General features: G+C 41.4%; 1 protein-coding gene across 1 annotated transcript in view; it reads right to left on the bottom strand.

The window, feature by feature from the left end:
• Window positions 1-710: 710 nt before the first annotated feature.
• Window positions 711-21,007, bottom strand: part of LOC134395334 (protein SSUH2 homolog) — a 33,540-nt gene continuing 13,243 nt past the window's right edge. The window contains exons 6-9 of the mRNA XM_063121493.1: window positions 18,104-18,196; window positions 15,047-15,152; window positions 13,350-13,457; window positions 711-1,152 (exon numbers count right to left, since the gene is read on the bottom strand). Coding sequence (XP_062977563.1) covers window positions 1,006-1,152; window positions 13,350-13,457; window positions 15,047-15,152; window positions 18,104-18,196 — 454 coding nt within the window. The 3' untranslated portion in view covers window positions 711-1,005. The remainder of the gene's footprint in view (window positions 1,153-13,349; window positions 13,458-15,046; window positions 15,153-18,103; window positions 18,197-21,007) is intronic.

Here is a 21,007-nt window from a genome sequence, read left to right as displayed (position 1 = left end):
CCATGACCCAAAAAGCTTACTTACCCCTGATCTAGTGGAACATTATACATTGCAAAAGGAAAGCTGAGAAATAGTTTTATATATAATTGTTTTCTTCATATAAAAATATATTGTAGCCAGTGTAATACACTCTACTGACAAACTATTTTGAAGTTCAGCTTATAATTTAGCACATCAGTATATGTATAAGCCTTCATTGAACAAGGTACATGCTACATATTTCTATATACATTAAAGAGGTTCTGAGCAAGATTGAATAACCTCTATGGCTCTGAGAAAGATTGAATAACCTTCCAGTAGGTAGGGAGGAGGGGATTTGTTCAAAAGTAACTTTTGAACCAGTTTGCGAATTGAAACTCAGTTTGAAATTTGCACTTTTCTAAATTTTGCAATGGAGTTCTCCAATTATAAATGTATAAAAATATGCATATATTAGAGAAACGGACATTCAAATATGCATTTTATTAGGGCAATAATTGCAAACGTCTGAATATGATGCAAAAGTGCATACAAAATACATGTATTAGAGAAATCTGCACAAAAATGTTTATGAATTGTCATTTTTTTTTAAAAAAAATGAAGTTTGTGATAAACTGAATAAGATTGGAAAAATGAAAAACTGAGGAACTACATTCCACTGATCCCAAACCAAAATTAAAACAAACTATATATCAGTCAACTTATTGTATTCAGTTTAAGTGTTTCCCCAAGTACATTACTTCGGAATGCTCTGGAAGTATTCCTATTTCATCATTTTTTCTCCCTTACGTTTGCTCTTTCTAGACATTACATTTTAGATATTTAAATCTAAAGAGGTGCAGTACTAATAATAGTTGAAAGTCTATTTGGGATCTTACAATTACTGTGTTTTCTGATGCCTACTCTGGAAAGGGAAGATAACAAAAGGATACATATTGTTGTCACCAGCACTAAAAGTGAATCATGCGGACAATTTATCCACAGCAATAGCTTGTTTAGTCATCCTCCTTCCAAAGCATTCCGCTGTCAGATGATGGTGCAGCCACAGCAGTACCTCTCTGGGTAGTCCAAGGCATGGACCTTGTTCTCTGTTCCATAGATGTAATAAACATGTGTCTTCCCTGCATATAAGTAGTGGACTTCAGTGACAGGAATAAGCTCAATGGTCTGTCGCTGAGGAGAAGGAAAAAAACATGAACAGTATGAAATATCACCTATGAAGGCCTCTGCATGCTGCTATTATTTCTCACAGAAAAGAACCATACTATCCATCTGGAACCATTCGTCTTGTTTCAAAAGCACACCTAGAAAGGGACAGAAAATGTTTTATGCATGCAAAACTCACATTCAGGCAATGGAAGTTGGTGGCTCTGATGTCAGCGGAGCGGTGAATCCACTGCAGGTTTCAGTCAGAGCCAGTCAGAATGGTAAAGGAGCTATTCAAGGTCCAATGTCAGTGGAGTGGCAAATCCACTCCAGGTCTCAGTCAGAATCAGTCAGAGCTATCCAAGGTGCTTCAGAGAGGATTCACTGCCCCACTGACACTAGAGCCACCAGCCTCCACTGCATTCAGGAATATGATTCTAGCTAAGGTTTCTCCGCTCTGGCACCCCAGCTGTGGAACGAGCTCCCCAGAGAGGTCCGCCTGGTGCCTACATTGTATTCCTTTCGTCGTCAGCTGAAGTCCTTTTTATTTTCTCAGTATTTTAACATCTAAATTTAAACTTTGCTGTTTTAATTCTGTATTTTAATCCTACATCAATTTCTGCTGTGTGGTTTTATCCTGGTTGTGCTTTTTATATTGTATTTTGTATTTGGGTTTTTAGCTTGTTGGATGTTTTATTATGTTCCTAATGGTTTTAATTTTTGTGAACCGCCGAGAGAGCTTCGGCTATTGGGCGGTATAAAAATGTAATAAATAAATAAATAAATAAACATGTTAATGTTGACGGTACAGAGGGGGGGTGTGTGTGTAGGCATTTTGATTCCCTTGCCTGCAGTCTGAAGGAGCCTGGTCTAGCAACAGAAAGAACATGTAAAACCACTGATTATACACTTTCTCTCAGAGACAGAAGTGAAAAGGCCCAATCTGAAAGGATGGGGTGGACTGGGGGAGCTACTTGATTGACACATAGAAGTGGCTGAGTCTCAGTCCAAGCGGATAGGACTCTGTGGATATCATCAGAATGGCTGCAATGTAGCTCATCTCTCGGCATGGCTTTATTCGGCCAGCTGCTAAGGATTACTGCTGGGGTTATTTGATATTCATGTACCTGACCTCTACAAGTGTGTTTTCATAACATCAAAACAAGGAGTTAGATTTTTCCCCACCACTACCACCATGAAGATGTATTTTGTTGATGTGGTTTCTGTGTGTGGAAGACGACATGTATTTTGTAATTCATGAATAAAGTAGCCTTGCATGTTCACTATACATCAATGCCTTAATCATAGCAGGAAAAACAGCAAGCGGGATAAATGTGCATGTGTGCACAGCATAGGAACATGCTGGATCAGACCAAGGTCCATTTAGTCCAGCATTCTGTTCCCACAGTGGCCAATCAGCTGCCCACAAGAAATCCACAAGCAGGACACAGGTGCAAGAGGGCTGGAAGAGTGATGGGAGGTGTGGCCTGCTGCTTCTGCTGACTGTTCGTTTGCCCCACCCAGCTGTGCAGGTATTTTAGCCTGGAGAGCTCTGGAGGCGTGAGCCTGCGGCGAGAGCAAAAGGGCTCTCCGCCGTGGGCGGGAAGCTAGTCATCTTGCTTTCGGAGAAGAATTGGAGAGTGTTATGCCCACCCTCTCCACTGAAAGACCCAAGGCAGCCTGCAGCCCAGCTGGGCACAATTTGAAGAAGGGAACATCTGCACCTTCCGGGGAGAGTAGAGCTGCCTGCCTGCCTGCCTGCCTGCCTGCCTGTTGTTGTTGTTGTTGCTCTTTTCTGGGGTTTCTGAAAATATGTGCCTGGGAGGGAGGATACAGAGCCGGGAGGGGGGATCTGAGGGGCCCCCAATTAGTGTAGTATCGGGTAGGGGGAGATATGGTGTTGTGAGGAGGATGTGCCAGGTAAGGGGAACGCGGCCCAGACAATTAATGGCTGTGCCATGTTCCGGTCTTCCTTGCACCCGCAGGTTTGTTGGTTCCTTGCACCCGCAGGTTTGTTGAGTGCACTGTTATCAGTACGCTGACGACACGCAGCTCTACTGCTCCTTTTCATCCTCATCAGGTGTGGCTGTGGATGTGCTGAACCGGTGCTTGGCTGCGACAATGGACTGGATGAGGGCTAATAAACTGAAACTCAATCCAGACAAGACTGAGATGCTGCTGGTGGGTGGTTCCTCTGATCGGATGGGGGGGGGGTGTTCAACCGGTTCTGGATGGGGTTGCACTCCCCCTGAAGGAGCAGGTTCGTAGCTTGGGGGTTCTCCTAGAACCGTCTTTGTCACTTGAGGCACAGGTGGCCTCGGTGGCACGGAGTGCTTTCTACCAACTTCGGTTGGTGGCCCAGCTATGCCCCTATCTGGACAGGGTTAACCTAGCTTCAGTTGTCCATACTTTGGTAACTTCCAAATTAGATTACTGCAATGCCCTCTACATGGGGCAGCCTTTGAAGACGGTCCAGAAACTGCAGCTTGTGCAAAATGCAGCGGCCAGATTGATAGCTGGAACAGGGAGATTTGAGCATGTAACACCGATTCTGGCCCACTTGCATTGGCTGCCTATATGTTTCCGAGCCCAATTCAAGGTGCTGGTCTTAACCTATAAAGCCCTACATGGCTTGGGACCACAATACCTGATGGAACGCCTCTCCTGACATGAACCTACCCATACACTGCGCTCAACATCTAAGGTCCTCCTCCGAGTGCCTACTCCGAGGGAAGCTCAGAGGATGGCAACAAGGGAGAGGGCCTTTTCAGTGGTTGCCCCCCGACTGTGGAATGATCTTCCCTATGAGGCTCACCTGGCGCCAATGTTGTTATCTTTTCGGCACCAGGTCAAGACTTTTCTCTTCTCCCAGGCATTTTAACAGCATTTAACAACGTTAAGTTTGTTTTTAATGGACCCCAGAATTGTTGTTTTTAAATGGATACTGTTGTTTTTATACTGTTTTTATGTTTTTTAAATTTTTGTATACTTTTAATGTTTACTATTTTTAATTGTTGTAAACCGCCCAGAGAGCTTCGGCTGTGGGATGGTATATAAATGTAATAAAATAAATAAATAATAAAATAAGAACACCTTCCCACCCATGTGCCCCACCAATGGGTGTACATAGGCATCTATTCCGGCAGGCCTATCCAGTGAAATTTTAGAATGTTTTAAAGATGTTTTAATATTTTAAAGATGTTTTAATCATGTATGGTATGTTTTTAATCAGTTTTTAATGTGCATTTTATATCATGTTTTTATACTGTTTGTTTTATACTTTGAATGGTTTTAGTTTTTGTGAACTACCCAGGGAGCTTCCGCTGTTGAGTGGTATAAAAATGCAATAAATAAATAAATAAATAAAATGCATACTCCCTCTGATACTGGAAGTAGCACATAGCCATCAGGACTAGTAGCCATTGATATAGCCTTCTCCTCCAGGAGTTTTTAACCCCCTTTCAAAACCCTCCAAATTCGATGGCCATTGTTTGAAAAGCATGCCATTGTGGCTGGATGTGTCCAATGCTGCTTTCACAATGTCAGATGAAAGGGTCCACACTGTAACACTTCTCCATGCTGCTGCCTCCTCCCCCACAATCCCAGACAATGCTGGCATAGAAAAAAGCTGCACGATGAGAACCTTCACAAATTCTGAGGGCTCGCCATTCCCATTGCTGGAGAAATATTACCTATCAAGGAACGTTGAAGTTCTTACATAAAAATCCCAACCCTCGTGTTGGATCTGACTGGATTACTCATTGACAGTAGTCAAGACAACCCAAATTCAGAAGAGCCATAGCTAAGTCCTGGAGTACTTGCTTTGCACATAAAAAGTCTCAGGTTCAATCCTTGGCATCTTCAGGTAGGGATGAGAAAAAAATCCAGCATAGTGTAGACAATTCTAAGCTAGTTAGGTCTGATTCGGTAGAACGCAGCTTCCTGTGTTCATAATAATATGTTAATGTTTAAAGCCCCCCTATATAGGACACTGATAAAATTTAAGTGTCTTTACAGCATAATCACATTCATGCCTATTCAGAATCAAGCAAGCCCCATTGATTTCAATGAGACTTACTTGCAGGGAAATGTGTATAGGAGGTCAATCTCCAAAAAGCCTGTGTTTTATTTATAGACCAGGTCAGGTAAATAGGCCATGATGATGACTGCATTGTTACAGCCTGGCAGTATTATTATTTTTTAATAAGGACACAGGTTGCTTAATTAAGAACAGTTGATGCATCAATCTCTGAAAGGAAGGTGCAGGTGATTGCAAGCAGGTTTAGAGTTGGTACATGGAGAGAAATGTTGACAAGCAGAGTTTGGGGCATCTGATTGATTCCAGGGTCTGCAGCATGGAGAGAGATGGAGAAATCAACAGCCTGCCTTCCCTCTGGTTTGATTTTCTGTTTAGAAAATATTACATTCAGGTTTTTTATTTCACATTTATGCTCCCCTTGAACACACAGAGGGAATGCAATGTGTTTAAGAGGCAGAGTACTGCTGACTTGAAAAGGTTGGTGTCAGAGGCTGTTCTAAGCTTTCAGCTTTTATTTATGCCATCTTTGATGTGAGCAGACCCTTTGTATTAAACGCAAAATGAATATACGCCTGGAAACTCCATTTCACTGCATTTTCCTGCAACAAATATTATCTTTCCCAAAGCAAACAAAAACTGCAAAAGCAAAAAGACTCAGCATATCATAATTCTATATTGGTATTGTCAGTTACCATCTACACTTCCTAGTTAGATGTCTTTTATTGGGCTTCTACTGCCAATGCTGAAAGCATTTTCAGGCAAGGCAAGTATGTGGGTTGCAATTGGCACCTCTTCCCCTTAGCGTTTGGAGGATGGAGCGGAACAAGTGGATTTTGCTTAGTCAACAAAACTGGATCCTTTGCCTCTACACTCAGTATTGGGGATGTGCGGATGTTGTCAAGTCCATTCCATCTGGGTTTTGTGGATTGTCAGGCATCTTTCATTCCAGTGTGTGCTCACTGATGGAATCAGGTTTTTTTAGGGACGTATTAAGTTTTCGTTCCCTGTGCATGAGTGCACATTACCTAGGGTGAGCATATGGAAAGGAGGACTGGGCTCCTGCATCTTTAACGGTTGTATAGAAAAGGGAATTTCAGCAAGGGTCATTTGTATGCATGCAGCACCTGGTGAAATTCCCTCTTCATTACAACAGTTAAAGCAGCAGGGGCCCTGCCCTCTTTTGGATCTGGTCACTCTAGTATAGCTCCTGCACTCTAGTATAGCTCCCCCTCCAATGCACCAATTGGCCTTAAAGACCCTCTTAATGCAAGGTTTTAATATGCTGAGTTTTTTAACTGACCCCAGAATAGTTGTTTTAAATGATATTGCTGTTTTTATGCTTTTAAATTTTTGTATATTTGTTTTTAACGTTCACTGTTTCAAACTTTTGTAAACCACCCAGAGAGCTTCGGCTATGGGGCGGTATATAAATGTAATAAATAAATAAATATAAATAAATATTTAATAGAGTAGAGGGGGGAAATACATTATTTCCCCAGCATTGGAGAAATCACATTTGTTTCCCACTCACCCCACTGATGGGTGCCTTAAAAGCCCTGTTAATAGGCCCTTTACGGCCCTCATCAGCACTGGTGGGGGAGAGAGAAACACAATTTCCCCAAGGCTGGAGAAATTACGTATTTTCTCCCTCAACTCTGGCATTAGAGTGGAAGGAGAAATACACAATTTCTCCAGCCTTTGGTGAAATTGCATATTTTTCCCTGCTGCATTAATGGCAGCCAGCATTAACGCAGTGGGGGGAAGGTCAAAGGATACAGATTGGGGTGGAACAGTTCTGCCCTGTCCTGCGCCCTTGCTAGTGTGTGAGTGAAAATCCACTGGGTGTGTCCACCTGGGCCTGTGAGGGCCAGATGCAGGAGTGTCCGCTGCCCTTGCATGCCCAGGTGGATTTTCCACACAATGCTAGTTCCACAGAAAGGGAGCCACCACAATGAAGGCTGTCCTCTGGGTAGACTGCAATAAGTCCATGCAGGCCATAAACATGCATAAGACTGTGCCCAATCTTCTTTCCCACCATGAATTGTGTAGCTGTACAAAAAGTGCCCTCATCCCAGATGAGGAAAGCAATTCCAAGGATCATTTCCTGCCAATAGTGATGGAGCTTTAAGTCCAGTCCTATCATTCCTGTTGAGAAAAAAAAAACTCTGAGCTTCTCCTGTCTTTCCTGGAGCTTTCCATAATGTCCCATCGCCTTGCCCAAGGATTTTTTTCCCCCCTTGGGGAAAGGAAGATGCACAAGGAAAATGCTGGCCAGTTACTGCACCCTTCAAGTATTACTGCCAAACACTTAAGAGTATGGCTTTGAGGCGTTCTAACTGAGCATTCAACAATAATACTCAAGGTATGCAATTGATGTTGAACACCTTGGTGATTGCCCAACCCTACTCCTGAGTAAACATGCTTCGGTGTGTGACATCCAGAAGTGTTGCAGCAGCAGCAAAGGTGGAAGCTGCATCTTTGGTTAGGGACTATAGATGCTGCTAGCCCTGGTCTGAACTGTAGATTTTGTATATTTTTAGGTTTTGGACAAATTGTCTTAACTGCTGGAATTTTTTCACTCTATGGACAGGTTAAAATACAGTAACATTGCTCAGTAAGCACTTTAGCCTCTCTAGGGCTCAGCAAACTTACATTTGCTGAATGGTAAGATATATAATTATAATCTTAGTCAACTGAACGGCATTTCCAAAAGTGTACTGGCTATATTTTGGTGATGAGAGAGTTTCAGAGACAACATGTCTGTTTGCCAGTTGCAAACATGTTTGAAAAGATGCATTTAGTCAAAATATTTGATTACAGAATTCTTTGGATATTGCGGCTGGGAATGAAGCCTTCATAAGGGATTCAGAAGTCAGCCAGCTGTACTAATACGTTGCCACTCTGCCACCTGGTGCTACAATGAAGATACTACAGCATGCTCTTACAATATACTGGGACATTTCATTTTTAGCCTGCTGCCACACTGGCCTTTTTCTCCGGAACTGTAGAAAAGCAATGCCTCCACAAAATGAAAGGGGTGTAGTGCGGAAGCAACAACAGTAGCTATGGTGATTATTAGAGGTGTGCGCTCTGCTCCGCAAATGTGAGGGACCGTCGAAGGTCCGCTGGAGTCTGATCTCATGGAGCGGTTATTGGCCATTTTTGAAATCGTCGGATACCCACAGTGTGGGGTGAAGATCGTTTAGAACTCCGAAGGTATCCGAAGGTATCTGAAGGGTTTTTAGGCTTCATGATGGGTTATTTTATGTTGATGGACTACCTGAACACTCCATATTAGGAAGACTCAGAGGAGTGAGGGAGGGGTATTTTTGAGATTGACATCTGTGGCTAACAATAGCCACATTGTTCTCCCTGACCTCCCCTCCAATCACAGTGCTTTGGGGGAGGGATTGCAAAATATAAAACCCATTTGTCCTTGCCCTGGAACTCATTCCTTTGCTAACTCCTGGAGCGTTAGGAAGGAAGGAGGAGAGAAAGAGAGAATAATTCAGAGAAAGAGAGCTCCTGCTTGCTGTTTTTGCTGTGTTTGCTTTGCAGTCCCTCCCTGTGTTTCTCTGCTTTTCTTTGGTTCTTGCATGTGTGTGTGTGCGCGCGCGCTAGTTCTTCTATTCCAATCCCCAATTTCCAACCACCTTGTAGTACCACCCCCACACTGTGTGTTATTGTGTGTGCGTGTGTGTGTGTGTGTGCGTGTGTGTGTGTTCGTGTTCTTGTTCTACCCCCACTAAAATATATTTTTAAAAATACAAAAGAACCTCTTTATCTTTCCATTCCAATCCTTTTAAAAATAATTTACCTTACATTTTAGCCCACACACCCCAGTGCTTGCTGTTAGTGTGTGTGTGTGTGTGTGTGTTTATTGTTAACCCCACTAAAAAAATTAAAAAATACCAAAAAAATCTCTTTATCTTATCATTCCAGTCCTTCTTGAAATCTTTACCTTACCCCACACCACCAGTGACTGCTGTTCCCCTTTGTTGTTATTGAGTGTGTGTGTGTATGTGTGTGTTTAATGTTACCCCCACTAAAAATATATATTAAAAATACTCCCAAAAACCTCTTTATTAGTATCCTTCCATTCTAATCCTTACCTTACATTTCACCTCACACCCCTGGTGCCTCCTGTCAGTGTGTGTGTATGTGTGTGTATTTAAAGTCTACTACACCCACTAAAAATCTTTAAAAAATACCCCATAATAATAACAATCCTCTGTGAGTTCTGTGTTGTTTTCTACAGTCTGTGTTTGTCTTGTCTTCTAGTTTGTGTGTGTATTTCTTGCTGTGCTCTGTGTGTTTGTGTTCTAGTTCTGCACATTGCAGCACACATTTTTTCAAAACTTGTGCACAAGCAGCACACTTTTTTTTCTCTATTCTTGAAACTGCTCAAGGTCCTAGACCCCAAAGAAGAGGTTTGAGTTTGAAATTTTAAAAAATCCTTAAAAATCAAGGCATGACTGGATCTGCTTCCAACTTGGCATGCCTAAATCCCTACTTGAGAGCTATCATGGTGCCAAGTTTCATCTCTTTATCTTTAAAACTGACAGAGATGTAAACATTTTTGTTAATTTCCATAGGCTACAATGGAGCAGTTATTCGAACTTTTAAAAATTCCTAAAACTGAAGGCATGGCCAGATCTGCTTCAAACTTGGCGTGGCCAAAGCCCTATGTGAGAGTTTTTACAGAGCCAAGTTTCATCTCTTCATCTTTAAAAATGATGGAGCTGTACGTATTCTGGTTAATTTCCATTGGCTATAACAGAGCAGTTATCCAAAAATAGAGCGGTTCTCCGATGGCTAATCTAATGGGGTGGAGCAAGGAGCCACTCCAAAAATTGGAGCGGAGAACCCAGTCATTGGAGTTTTACTCCGAATTTCAGAGCACAGCAGACCCGCTCTGCACACCCCTAGTGATTATTACTATGAATAGTAATGAATTACTATGTACTATGAATGTACTATGTACTATGAATTACTATTAGAATGTAAGCCTGTGCAGCAGGGTCTTACTATTTTATTGTTTTATTATGTACAGCACCATGCACACTGATGGTGCTATATAAATAAAATAATAATAATAATAATAATAAGAAGAAGAAGAAGAAGAAGAAGAAGAAGAAGAAGAAGAAGAAGAATGATCAGTTAAGAATTGCATTATGCCACCTTTGTTGCAAAGTGTTCCAGCTCTAAGTTCTCATTAATATCCAGAATGTCGAAGACTACTTAAGAAAGCTATAGTTGGGCTTAGAAAGCTAAGTGAATACATATTGGCATTGAGCCCCTGAGGCAGGTGGCTACTAGGAGGAGGGCTTTCTCTGCTGTGGCACCCCAGCTGTGGAACGAGCTCCCCAGAGAGGTTCGGCTGGTGCCTATACTGTATTCCTTTTGTCGCCAGCTGAAGACCTTTTTATTTTCTCAGTATTTTAACCGACTAACTTAAGTTTTAAACTTTGCTGTTTTAATTCCATATTTTAATCTAGATCAATTTTTGCTGTGTGGTTTTATCCTGGTTGTGCTTTTTATATTGTATTTTGTATTTGTGTTTTTAGATTGTTGGCTGTTTTTATGCTCTTCATGATTTTAATTTTTGTGAACCGCCCAGAGAGCTTAGGCTATTGGGCGGTATAAAAACGTAATAAATAAATAAATAAATATGCCCAACTTCATTTTACAAAAACCCACAAATATCAATAACGAGGTTTTCCTCCTATTGTTTATATATCAGATAAGATCATAAAAAGTGCCATGCTGTATCAGACCAAGGGTCCATCTGGTCCAGCGCTCCATTCACACAGTAGCCAACCAGCCATTGGCCAGGGATGAACAAGCAGGACATGGTGCAACAGCACCCTCCCACCCATGTTCCCCAGCAACTGGTGCACACAGGCTTACTGCCTCAAATACTGGAGCTAACACACAACCATCAGGGCTAGTAGCCATTGATAGCCATCACCTCCAGGAATTTATCAAATCCCCCTTTTAAAGCCATCAAAATTAGTGGCCATCACTACATCCTGTGGTAGTGAGTTCCATAATTTAACTATGCGCTGTGTGAAGAAGTACTTCCTTTTATTTGTCCTGGATCTCCCACCAATCAGCTTCATGGGATGACCCCGGGTTCTAGTATTTTGAGAGAGGGAGAAAAATGTCTCCCTGTCCACATTCTCCACACCATGCATAATTTTGTACACCTCTATCATGTCTCCTCTTAGCCTCCTTTTTTCCAAGCTAAACAACCCCAGCTGATGTAACCTTCCCTCATAGGGGAGATGCTCCAGCCCCTTAATCATTTTAGTTGCCATTCTCTGCACTTTTTCCAGCTCTATAATATTCTTTTTTTGGCATGGTGACCAGAACTGTACACAGTAATCTAAGTGTGGTCACACCATGGATTTGTATAAAGGCAGTATGATACTGGCCATTTTATTCTCAATTTCCTCTCTTATGATGCCTAACATGGAGTTTGCCTTCTTTACAGCGGCAGCACACTGGGTGGACATTTTCATTGAGCTGTCCACCACAATCCCAAGATCTCTTTCTTGTTCGGTCACTGCCAGCTCCAATCCCATTAGGTTATACTTGAAGTTAGAATATATAATAATAATAATAACAACAACAACAACAACAACAACAACAACAACAACAACAATAATATAACTTAATATAACAATAAAATAGAACAATTTTTAGCTAAATGGAAATTGATCAGACCAAAAGTCTATGTCATTCAGCATCTATCTCTAGCAACAGCTAGCCAGGGAAGCTCATAAACCAGAGGTAGCAATCTCCAGCTGTTTGTTATCTGTCAATCAAAGGCAGAATGGCCCTCTGCAGATTGATGTAAACAACACCTGAGATACTCTGTTTGCACCTTCAAAGAATTGTCATGGCAACAAAAGAATTTGGCTTCCTGATGTATCCTGACCATATGAATGTGTAGGAAAATAAGAAGCTGTGTTATACTGGGTCAGATCATTAGTCCAATGAGCCCGGTATTGTTGACACTGACTGGTAACGACTCATGGGGTTTCAGGCACAGTTTTTTCTAGCCCTAACTGTAGGGTGAACATATGAAAAGGAGGACAGGGCTCCTGTATCTTTAACAGGTGCAGAGAAAATGGAATTTCAGCAGGTGTCATTTGTATATATGGGGAACCTGGTGAAATTCTCTCTGCATCACAACAGTTAAAGGTGTAGGAGCTATACTAGAATGACCAGATTTAAAAGAGGGCAGGGAACCTGCAGCTTTAACTGTTGTGAAGAAGAGGAAATGTCACCATGTTCCCCACACATACAAATGACACCTGCTGAAATTTCCTTTTCAATACAACTGTTAAAGATACAAGAGCCCTGTCCTCCTTTTCATATGGTCACCCTACCTAACTGGAAATATTTATTTATTTAACCTATTTCCTGGCTGCATTTCAAGGCAGGAGCCCTCCCTGTCAGTGTATAACAATAAAATACATAATAATAAAAAAAACAATGTGGAAAAAGAACAGTAAAAAGACAATAAAAGAGCAACAACAGAAGGTCAGAGTCAATGAGTATGTTTTCAGGGCCTTCTTAAAAGCCTGCAAAGTTGGAACCTGGAAGACCTCTGATGGCAGAGGTATGGGGCCACTGCATAAGAAGCCCTCTTTCATGTGATCAACCCCAGTGTTTCTTCCCTGATTAAATGACCTACTTTGAAGTAAGTCAGAAATATACAGGGAGAACCAGGAATGTAGGCCATATCTACACCAAGCAGGATATGACACTTTGAAAACAGTTTGAAAACTGTACATGGAGTGTGTCCTGGGCCTCAACAGTTGTCACTACTGTTATAAACCATTTTAAAGCAGTAGTGTAGATCCTCCCTAAGTTTGATTGACTCTCAGTCTCCTCACACCTCCATCGGACCCCACCCTCCCAGCCAGGTTCCTCCCTGGGGCATACTCCCAGGGTTCCACAAATCTCTTTATCGTAGCTATATTGATAGATTTTTGTGTTGCACAGATGTGTTGACAGATAATAAAACCCAGTCAAACAGCTAAAAGAGAGGTGATGAAGCATCTAAAAACCATGCAATGGGTTGCATTCTCTAATAATTAGTTATGGTCTCAAAATTCCTAGTAGGATTAAAATGTTGACAAAAATAAAGTAGACAAACACAAAATGAATATACCTGCTGAAGTATGCGTGATGTGCTGGTGAATGTGGCATTATGCTCTTCAATAGCTCTTTGTGATGCCAGGGAGATCTCAGGACAAGGGAATTCAACAAGGGGGTACACCTGAGATTCAAAAAGAATGTCGGAGACAATCAGTTCTCTTTCACAAAAACATTTTCGCTCTCCTTTATCCCTTCCCCTACTGATCAAGGCTTCTCATCCACCTCCACCCTGGATTTACTAATAGACTAGGCACACAGGTTAAAGTCATTGTTATTTTCTTGTTACTCCACTTCTGAAATCTCTTCATTGGCTTCCAATTCACTTCAGAATCCAATATAAACTTCTCCTGTTGACCTACAAAGCTTTTCACTGTCTAGCTCCTTCCTATCTTTCCTCTCTCATCTCACACTATTGCCCCGCTCGTGCTCTTCGCTCCTCTGATGCCATGTTTCTCGCCTGCCCAATGGACTCTACTTCCCTTGCTCGGCTTCGTCCATTTTCCTCGGCTGCCCCTTATGCCTGGAACGCTCTTCCAGAACATTTGAGAACTATTATTATTATTATTATTATTATTATTATTATTATTATTATTATTATTATTTATATAGCACCATCAATGTACATGGTGCTGTAAGCTCAGCTAAAAACTTTTCTTTTTCCTAAAGCTTTTAAAACTTGATTTTGTTCTGACTTTTATACTGTTAGTTTTACTCTACCCTGTGCCTGTTTGGTGCATTCTCTTCCCCTCCTTATTGTTTTATTATGATTTTATTAGAATGTAAGCCTATGCGGCAGGGTCTTGCTATTTTATTGTTTTACTCTGTACAGCACCATGTACATTGATGGTGCTATATAAATAAATAAATAAATAAATAATAATAATAAAAGATTGTGTGTTGTGCACAATGTCCAGTGAGATGAAATTGGAACAAGCATGCTGTTATTACAGTCACTTTCCCAGTCTAAGCCTGTCCATCACTTTTATCAGTTGCAGGGGATTTGTTTGGCATCAAAAGCTACAAGAGGAGCATATCAGGACCTGAAGAGCCAAAGTGGATCTGCATGTTCCAATTTGGTATAATTTACATAATCGGAATATAAATTATATGACCACGATGGAGGTGAAATGACTGCTTGTGATGCGTTTATTTTGTAATTCTGGGAGTGTTAGCACCAATAAGAACATCCGTGAATCATCATCAGTTCCACACAAAGCCTAGACATCAAAATCATAACAGATGAGTACATAAGAGCTGAGCTTCACTTTTCCAGAGCTGGAGACTTTCGTATATAATAATGCCATTATGTTTTCAGATTTATCTCTACTAGTAAGAGGAACAGAAACATACCTTTTTAAAAAATGGAATATGGTGTTATCAGAATGGTGACAAGAGTCAGACTATAGGTATGGCATGAATATTATCTATATAAAGCAAATACAATGAGCAAATCCTTAGTGAGATGTTTGTGGCTTGTTATCAACAACAAATGCAAACTGAATGTCTAGTAGCTGGTGGCCAATCTATGGCTCCAATCTGTGTAGGTCGTTTGAAATCTCATGCGGTGTCTGAGTACATTTCCATTAGGACAGGATGAACCTAGGAGGCTAGATGAGATAAATGAATTATAGCATTAAGTAGTCCAAGCTAGACTTGGAAGCATCATCCAGAGGATACCAGCCCTGCCTTGAGGTGATGTGCTATACTTACCACAGTATTTTCATCTTTAAAAATGTTATCTCCCATAGCTTTATTGAGCAGTTCCCTGGGAAAGTTTAGCTGCTGTTCAGAAATGAATTCATATACATTGTTTTTCCTGCAAAGGAAGACAGGGCCAGAATACTGTATCATCACACTATTGATCAATTAGTTGCAATATTTTCTAGGACAGGGATCCCCAATCTTTTTGGACTCATGGGTGCAGTTGGGAACTTGAGAAACTGCTGTGGGCACCACGACAGCATGGTTCTCAAGGTGAATGTAACTACTCACATAATGGCTGCCTTGGGAGGGGTCTGACTAATCCAAAGTGAGTGGAAGAGGTGGTGCTGAGGAGAGAAATAGCAAAGCTACAGCCTAGGAACAGAGAGAAAAAAGACTAGGAACAGGGGAGGTAGAGAAATGGAAAGGAAAGGCATTGGGGGGCAGCAATAGCAAGGCTAGACACTGGGAGTGTGGAGAGAGAGAGAGACTGGAAGAGAAAGGCCCAACAACTCTGTAAAGTAGGTTAGGCTGGGAGTCAGTGACTGGCCCAATCTCACCGAGTGATCATCATGGTCGAGTGGGGCCTAGAGCCTGGATCGGCCAAGTCCAATGTTGTAACCAATACACCAAATTGGCCTATTAGAATTGATTTCATTATATTTCTGTGTTTGTAGTAAGATGTTTGTTCAATTTGCTGGTGCAGTGTAGTGGCTAAAGTGTTGGACTGGGAGTCGGGAGATCCGGGTTCTAGTCCCCACTCAGCCATGGAAAACAACTGGGTGACTTTGGGTCAGTCACATACTCTAAGCCCAACCTACCTCACAGGGTTGTTGTTGTGAGGATAAAATGGAGAGGAGGATTATGTATGCTGCCTTGGGTTCCTTGGAGGAAAAAAGGCGGGATATAATAATAATAATGATGATGATGATGATGATGATGATGATGATGATGATAATAATAATAATAATATACATTTGTTGATTGTTGCTAAGGGGAAATTTCCTTATATTTGGTTATACCTTGATGGAAGAGATACTATGGTGGTGGTGGGGTGTAGGGGGATAGATGCTGTTTAGAGACTAGTGTATTTATTTATTTATTTCATTTCTATACCGCCCAATAGCCGAAGCTCTCAAGTGTAGCTTGAGGAGAAAGAGAAAAGAGAGATATTTCAGGGTCAGCATTCCTTATGTTATTGCCTCTTTGTTAAACTGTCATTTGCTTTTGGAAAAAGAAGGAACTCCTACCAGAATAATCCTGAAGAAAGGATTTCATAATTATCAGCCTGCTACAGAACTCTTAAGAAGGCATGAGGTAATTTCATTCTAAATAAAGTAATGCTTCTCTTCAGAAACCATTACATTGATTACAATTAAATACACACCATGTACTAATAATCAGGAGACAAAGGTTTCACTTCCAAATAAATTACATTTAGGAGCCAAGCTAGACAAGATGGGGTTCCATGACCAGTTTCCCCATCATTTCAAGTTCCTTTTAAAAGACGTCTTGGGGTCAGTGGGGGCTGGTGACTCCATTGGCAGTGGCATGGTGAATCCGCTCCAAGGTTCAGTCAGAATCAGTCAGAATTCTAAAGGAGATATCCATGGATAGCTCCTTTAAAGTTCTGCCTGGTTCTGACTGAAACCCAGAGTGAATTTACCACCCCACTGACATCAGAGCTACCAGCCTCCACTGCATGGGGTTCCACATTGGATCAAAACAGTGGTGCTGGAAGAGAAAGGGATGTTTAGCCCCTTGCTCTTTTCTCCTGAACCTGTTTTCCAGGGTAACTTGCACTCCTCTGTTAGTGAAAACATACACTTACATTAATTAACTACTCAATCAAAATGGAGAGGCAGATAAAAAATAAATTTTTTATTATTATTATTATTATTATTATTATTATTATTATTATTATACATTTTCAGAGAGCTACTCCTACTGGCACATGCCTATGCAATGTATAAACAGCTTATATTGTATCGATATAATTTTAGAGTTCTCTTATCTGTGTAGGTATTCCAAAAGATTAACTAAGGAGAAATGGCAAGAAGGAAGATTCTAAGACCGTTGTAAGGCACTCTTCAGAAAACATTGCTTTGTCATAAGACCCAGCCTGTTCTCTGCAAACCGAAATTGTCAACAGAAATTTGACAAAATCTCAAATATTTTGTTTTAGGCCTCTGTCTATAAAATATAAAGACTATAGAAAATCCTTAACAAGACACCACATGGGCAAACTTTTGCAATACAGGGCTTTCTGAAATATGGTGGGATATTATTCCATAAGAAGTGAAAGGCATGAGATCCTACCCAGAATGTTAAACAATTCAAGACAGAAAGATCCATTCAAGGGATTATTTTATTGGGCTTTTTCTTTTAGCAAAAATCTCTCTCAATCCCAATAAAGCTTGCTGGAAAAATCTAAATGTTCTGTAACAACAACATTGAATTTTAACGTTAACTTAAAATCCATCCACCCAGCCACCCATGCATCCTCCTCTCCTGACTGTATGTAGGCCCATTCTTAAAATCTGGCCAATGTGTGGAGGTCAAAAAGTCTGAGGGTAGCTATAGTCGTGCTCTCCTTCATGTGTTGACTAATCAGGTGGAGAAAAGTGTGGGGAAAAACCCTACTACTTATCTATCATCTATCATCTATGAGAGAGAGAGAGAGAGAGAATGAGAATATGAACTTATCTATTATCATTCCTTATTCACAATGGTTTATGGGTTCTTTAGACAGTGTTGTGACCCTCCAGTTTTGCTTCTGTGTCTAAAGAGGTTTTTTTCCGAACAGGGAAAATGTATTATTTGTAAAAGTGAAAGCAAATGCTTTTTCACTTGTGTTTTTCTGCTACTCTGCTATACCACTGTGTTGCCTAGAGGCTATGTAGCCAAAAAGCAGCAAAGGAAACCGAAAGTAGATACAGTGCTTTAACAGCCTCATGTAGGAAAGACATTTATCATGCAGGAATCTGGTCTTTTCAGAGCCTTTAGCAGTCATGAAAATTCATTTCAGACAACAAGAGGGGCATCAACAACAACAAGACCACATACCAAGTTATTATCAGCTGAATGAAGTGTAGCAACTTTTTCTCTCCTTGGCAGGTTGTACAGCTTTTGTTGCCTCTTCCAGAACAAGTACTGCACCTTTTAGACGTAAAATTGAAGTTTGTGCATTTATTGGCTCATTATAAATGTAGTTCACCCTATCCTAAGTAAGAGGAGCAAGGGCAGAGGGGGGAACCCTTGAAAAGCTAAACTACTACTGTGGCTTGAATGGCCACTGAATTATATGAAAAGTCAATTTTTGTTGCAAATTTGGGGCCCTTGGGCAGTATCTAATTGGATCCTTCCATGCATGGCCAGTCTTGTCCTGCTGGTTCTAGTCCATGGGCAGAATGCCACACTGGCATGGCATCCACAAGCATGGCATGTTATTGTGCTTGTTTCGGGAAGGTGAGAGGTCGCCAGAACCCTACCCCTTCCAGAAACAAGTATTTGCACCCGTTTAGGGACTTGCCCTTGGAAGTGCAATATCGTGTTGCACAAGTTGTAGGAGCCACTTATGGATTGGGGCTGGCAGCCTTCTGCACCTGTTTGGAACAGGCAGATCTGGCCACATGCAGAAGGACCCAATTGGATGCTGCCCTCTGTATCAAATATCTCTAAGATGTGTTGAAACTAGAAGAGTGTGAACAGGGGCTAAAGTAGATAAGATGCAGGAGATTTCTGAATAGACCTCCCAATGGTTCCTTTAAAAATAAAAAGCAGTAAGGAAGTTCTAAGTGTATTATGGCATTGATGTTAGGAAGGGGTTGTTTCCATGGGAACTGTTCTTTCTGACCTAACCCACCCACCCCTCCTCCTGAAGCTTCCATTTGTCCCAACGCAGAAGACAGGCTGGTTTAGGCCAGGAAAATGGCCAGGGAGAACAAGTTAATCCCCTCCTATCCCACAGGCCCCATTGATCAGCTGTTTTGTTTTAAGTTAAAATAAATAAGGTTACAACAGGAGATCATGGATCTCCTTTCTCTAAACTGGTTCGGCTCTAAGACTAGCAACATTTCTCAGGAAATTCCCTTAATATATACCTCCTTTAACCGATCAATGCAGATTGATACTGAAGTTGTGCAATGGGTGTCTTCAGGTTCCCACAAACACTGGATGTCCTAAGACAGGCTTCCTCAACCTGGGGCGCTCCAGATGTGTTGGACTACAACTCCCAGAATGCCCCAGCCAGCTGGGGCATTCTGGGAGGTGCAGTCCAACACATCTGGAGTGCCCCAGGTTGAGGAAGCCTGTCTTAGGACATCCTCTGGGGTAGTCATGATTGATATCAACACATTAGCCTTTGGAATTATGGGGAATTTAGTCTCTGATTCAACAGAGAGTTGTCTGAGCTGCATGATCCGCACCAGAAGCACAGAGATTATTTGGAAACGAAGATGTCAGTGAAGGAAATTAAATGACATCTGTACATAAAGGCTATTTCCCTACGTAACGATAGAAGCTGAGGTGACCCTTTCAAGGAATGTATAATTCTGCCTCCAACAGATGTAGAAGGCATATGTTTATTCTTGGCAAATTTGGATTGCATCAACATGATGCAGATTAGCAGCAGTTAGCCGCTGATTTATTAAAGCACTTTAAGACATTGTTAGCCCCAATAGATCCCCATTTTTAAATTATTGCCACAATTATCCCACAATGCAACCTCTGTTAGTTTGAGCTTAATGGAGCCCTAATAAAACAGTTTAAAAGAATGGCTCCTCCCCAGGGCTGGGCATACAAGCATCACTTAGAGATCATTGTAAAGTCAATTAGTTTAGCAGTTGGAGAAACAAAGGGGCAGGAGTTCTTGAAGCGGCACACAACCTTGAATGAAGAGATGCCAGATGTGAGACAAAGCATTGTAGAAAATGGAAATTTAAAGCTGAAGTCTTCCCAATGGCCATGGGGAGATTTGGATCACCTTCCTGTAGACCAGGAGCCTGCTTCAGCTTCCTGAACCTTTTGTCATCTTTGTTTCATTCATATTGTGCACAACGAAACCAAGGCAAGCAGCACTTTCTTATTAACTGGAGCTCAGCATTGACTTTTTAAACAAGGGACTTGTTATTGATGGTGATGACTATGGCCTTAGCTAGTTTTGTTGTTTATTCATTCAGTCGCTTCCGACTCTTCATGACTTCATGGACCAGCCCACGCCAGAGCTTTCTGTCGGCTGTTGCCACCCCTAGCTCCCCCAAGGTCAAGTCTGTCACCTCCAGAATATCATCCATCCATCTTACCCTTGGTCGGCCCCTCTTCCTTTTGCCTTCCACTTTCCCTAGCATCAGCCTCTTCTCCAGGGTATCCTGTCTTATTATGTGGCCAAAGTACTTCAGTTTTGCCTTTAATACCATTCCCTCAAGTGAGCTGTCTGGCTTTATTTCCTGGAGTATGGACTGGTTTGATCTAAGGTTTATCCCAGGGTCGTCCCGGGGTCGTCCCTGCCTGCTCCCGGGATATCCTGTGTGTCATTTACATGAACAGGGATGACCCCGGGACAATCCCGGGATAAACCTTAGGTCTAGCTAAGGCCTCAGTCTGTGCAGAGATGTGATTTAGGAAGACACCACCCATTTCTAACTGAAGAATATAGACTTATTTTGACTGGAGAGTTGGTCAGATCTACACTAAGCAGGATATTTCACTTTGAAAACAGTTTAAAAATGGTATGTGGAATGTGTCATGGGCCTCAAGAGTTGTCAATACCATTATAAACCATTATAAAACAGTAGTGTAGATCCTGCCTTTGTTAATTCAGTACTTAGTACTTGTTTGGCTTGTTAGTGTTGTATTATTATTAATAAACTGATAAAAGTTCCCCAAGAGTAACTATGATAAAATGTAATGTTTCCCCTTCAGATTGTGATTAATAATTTTAGATGGGCAATAAATCAACATGATTTTATA

The sequence above is a fragment of the Elgaria multicarinata genome, chromosome 3 (assembly GCF_023053635.1).
Source record: "Elgaria multicarinata webbii isolate HBS135686 ecotype San Diego chromosome 3, rElgMul1.1.pri, whole genome shotgun sequence".
Classification (NCBI taxonomy): domain Eukaryota; kingdom Metazoa; phylum Chordata; class Lepidosauria; order Squamata; family Anguidae; genus Elgaria; species Elgaria multicarinata.
This window is presented reverse-complemented; position numbering and strand designations above follow the sequence as displayed.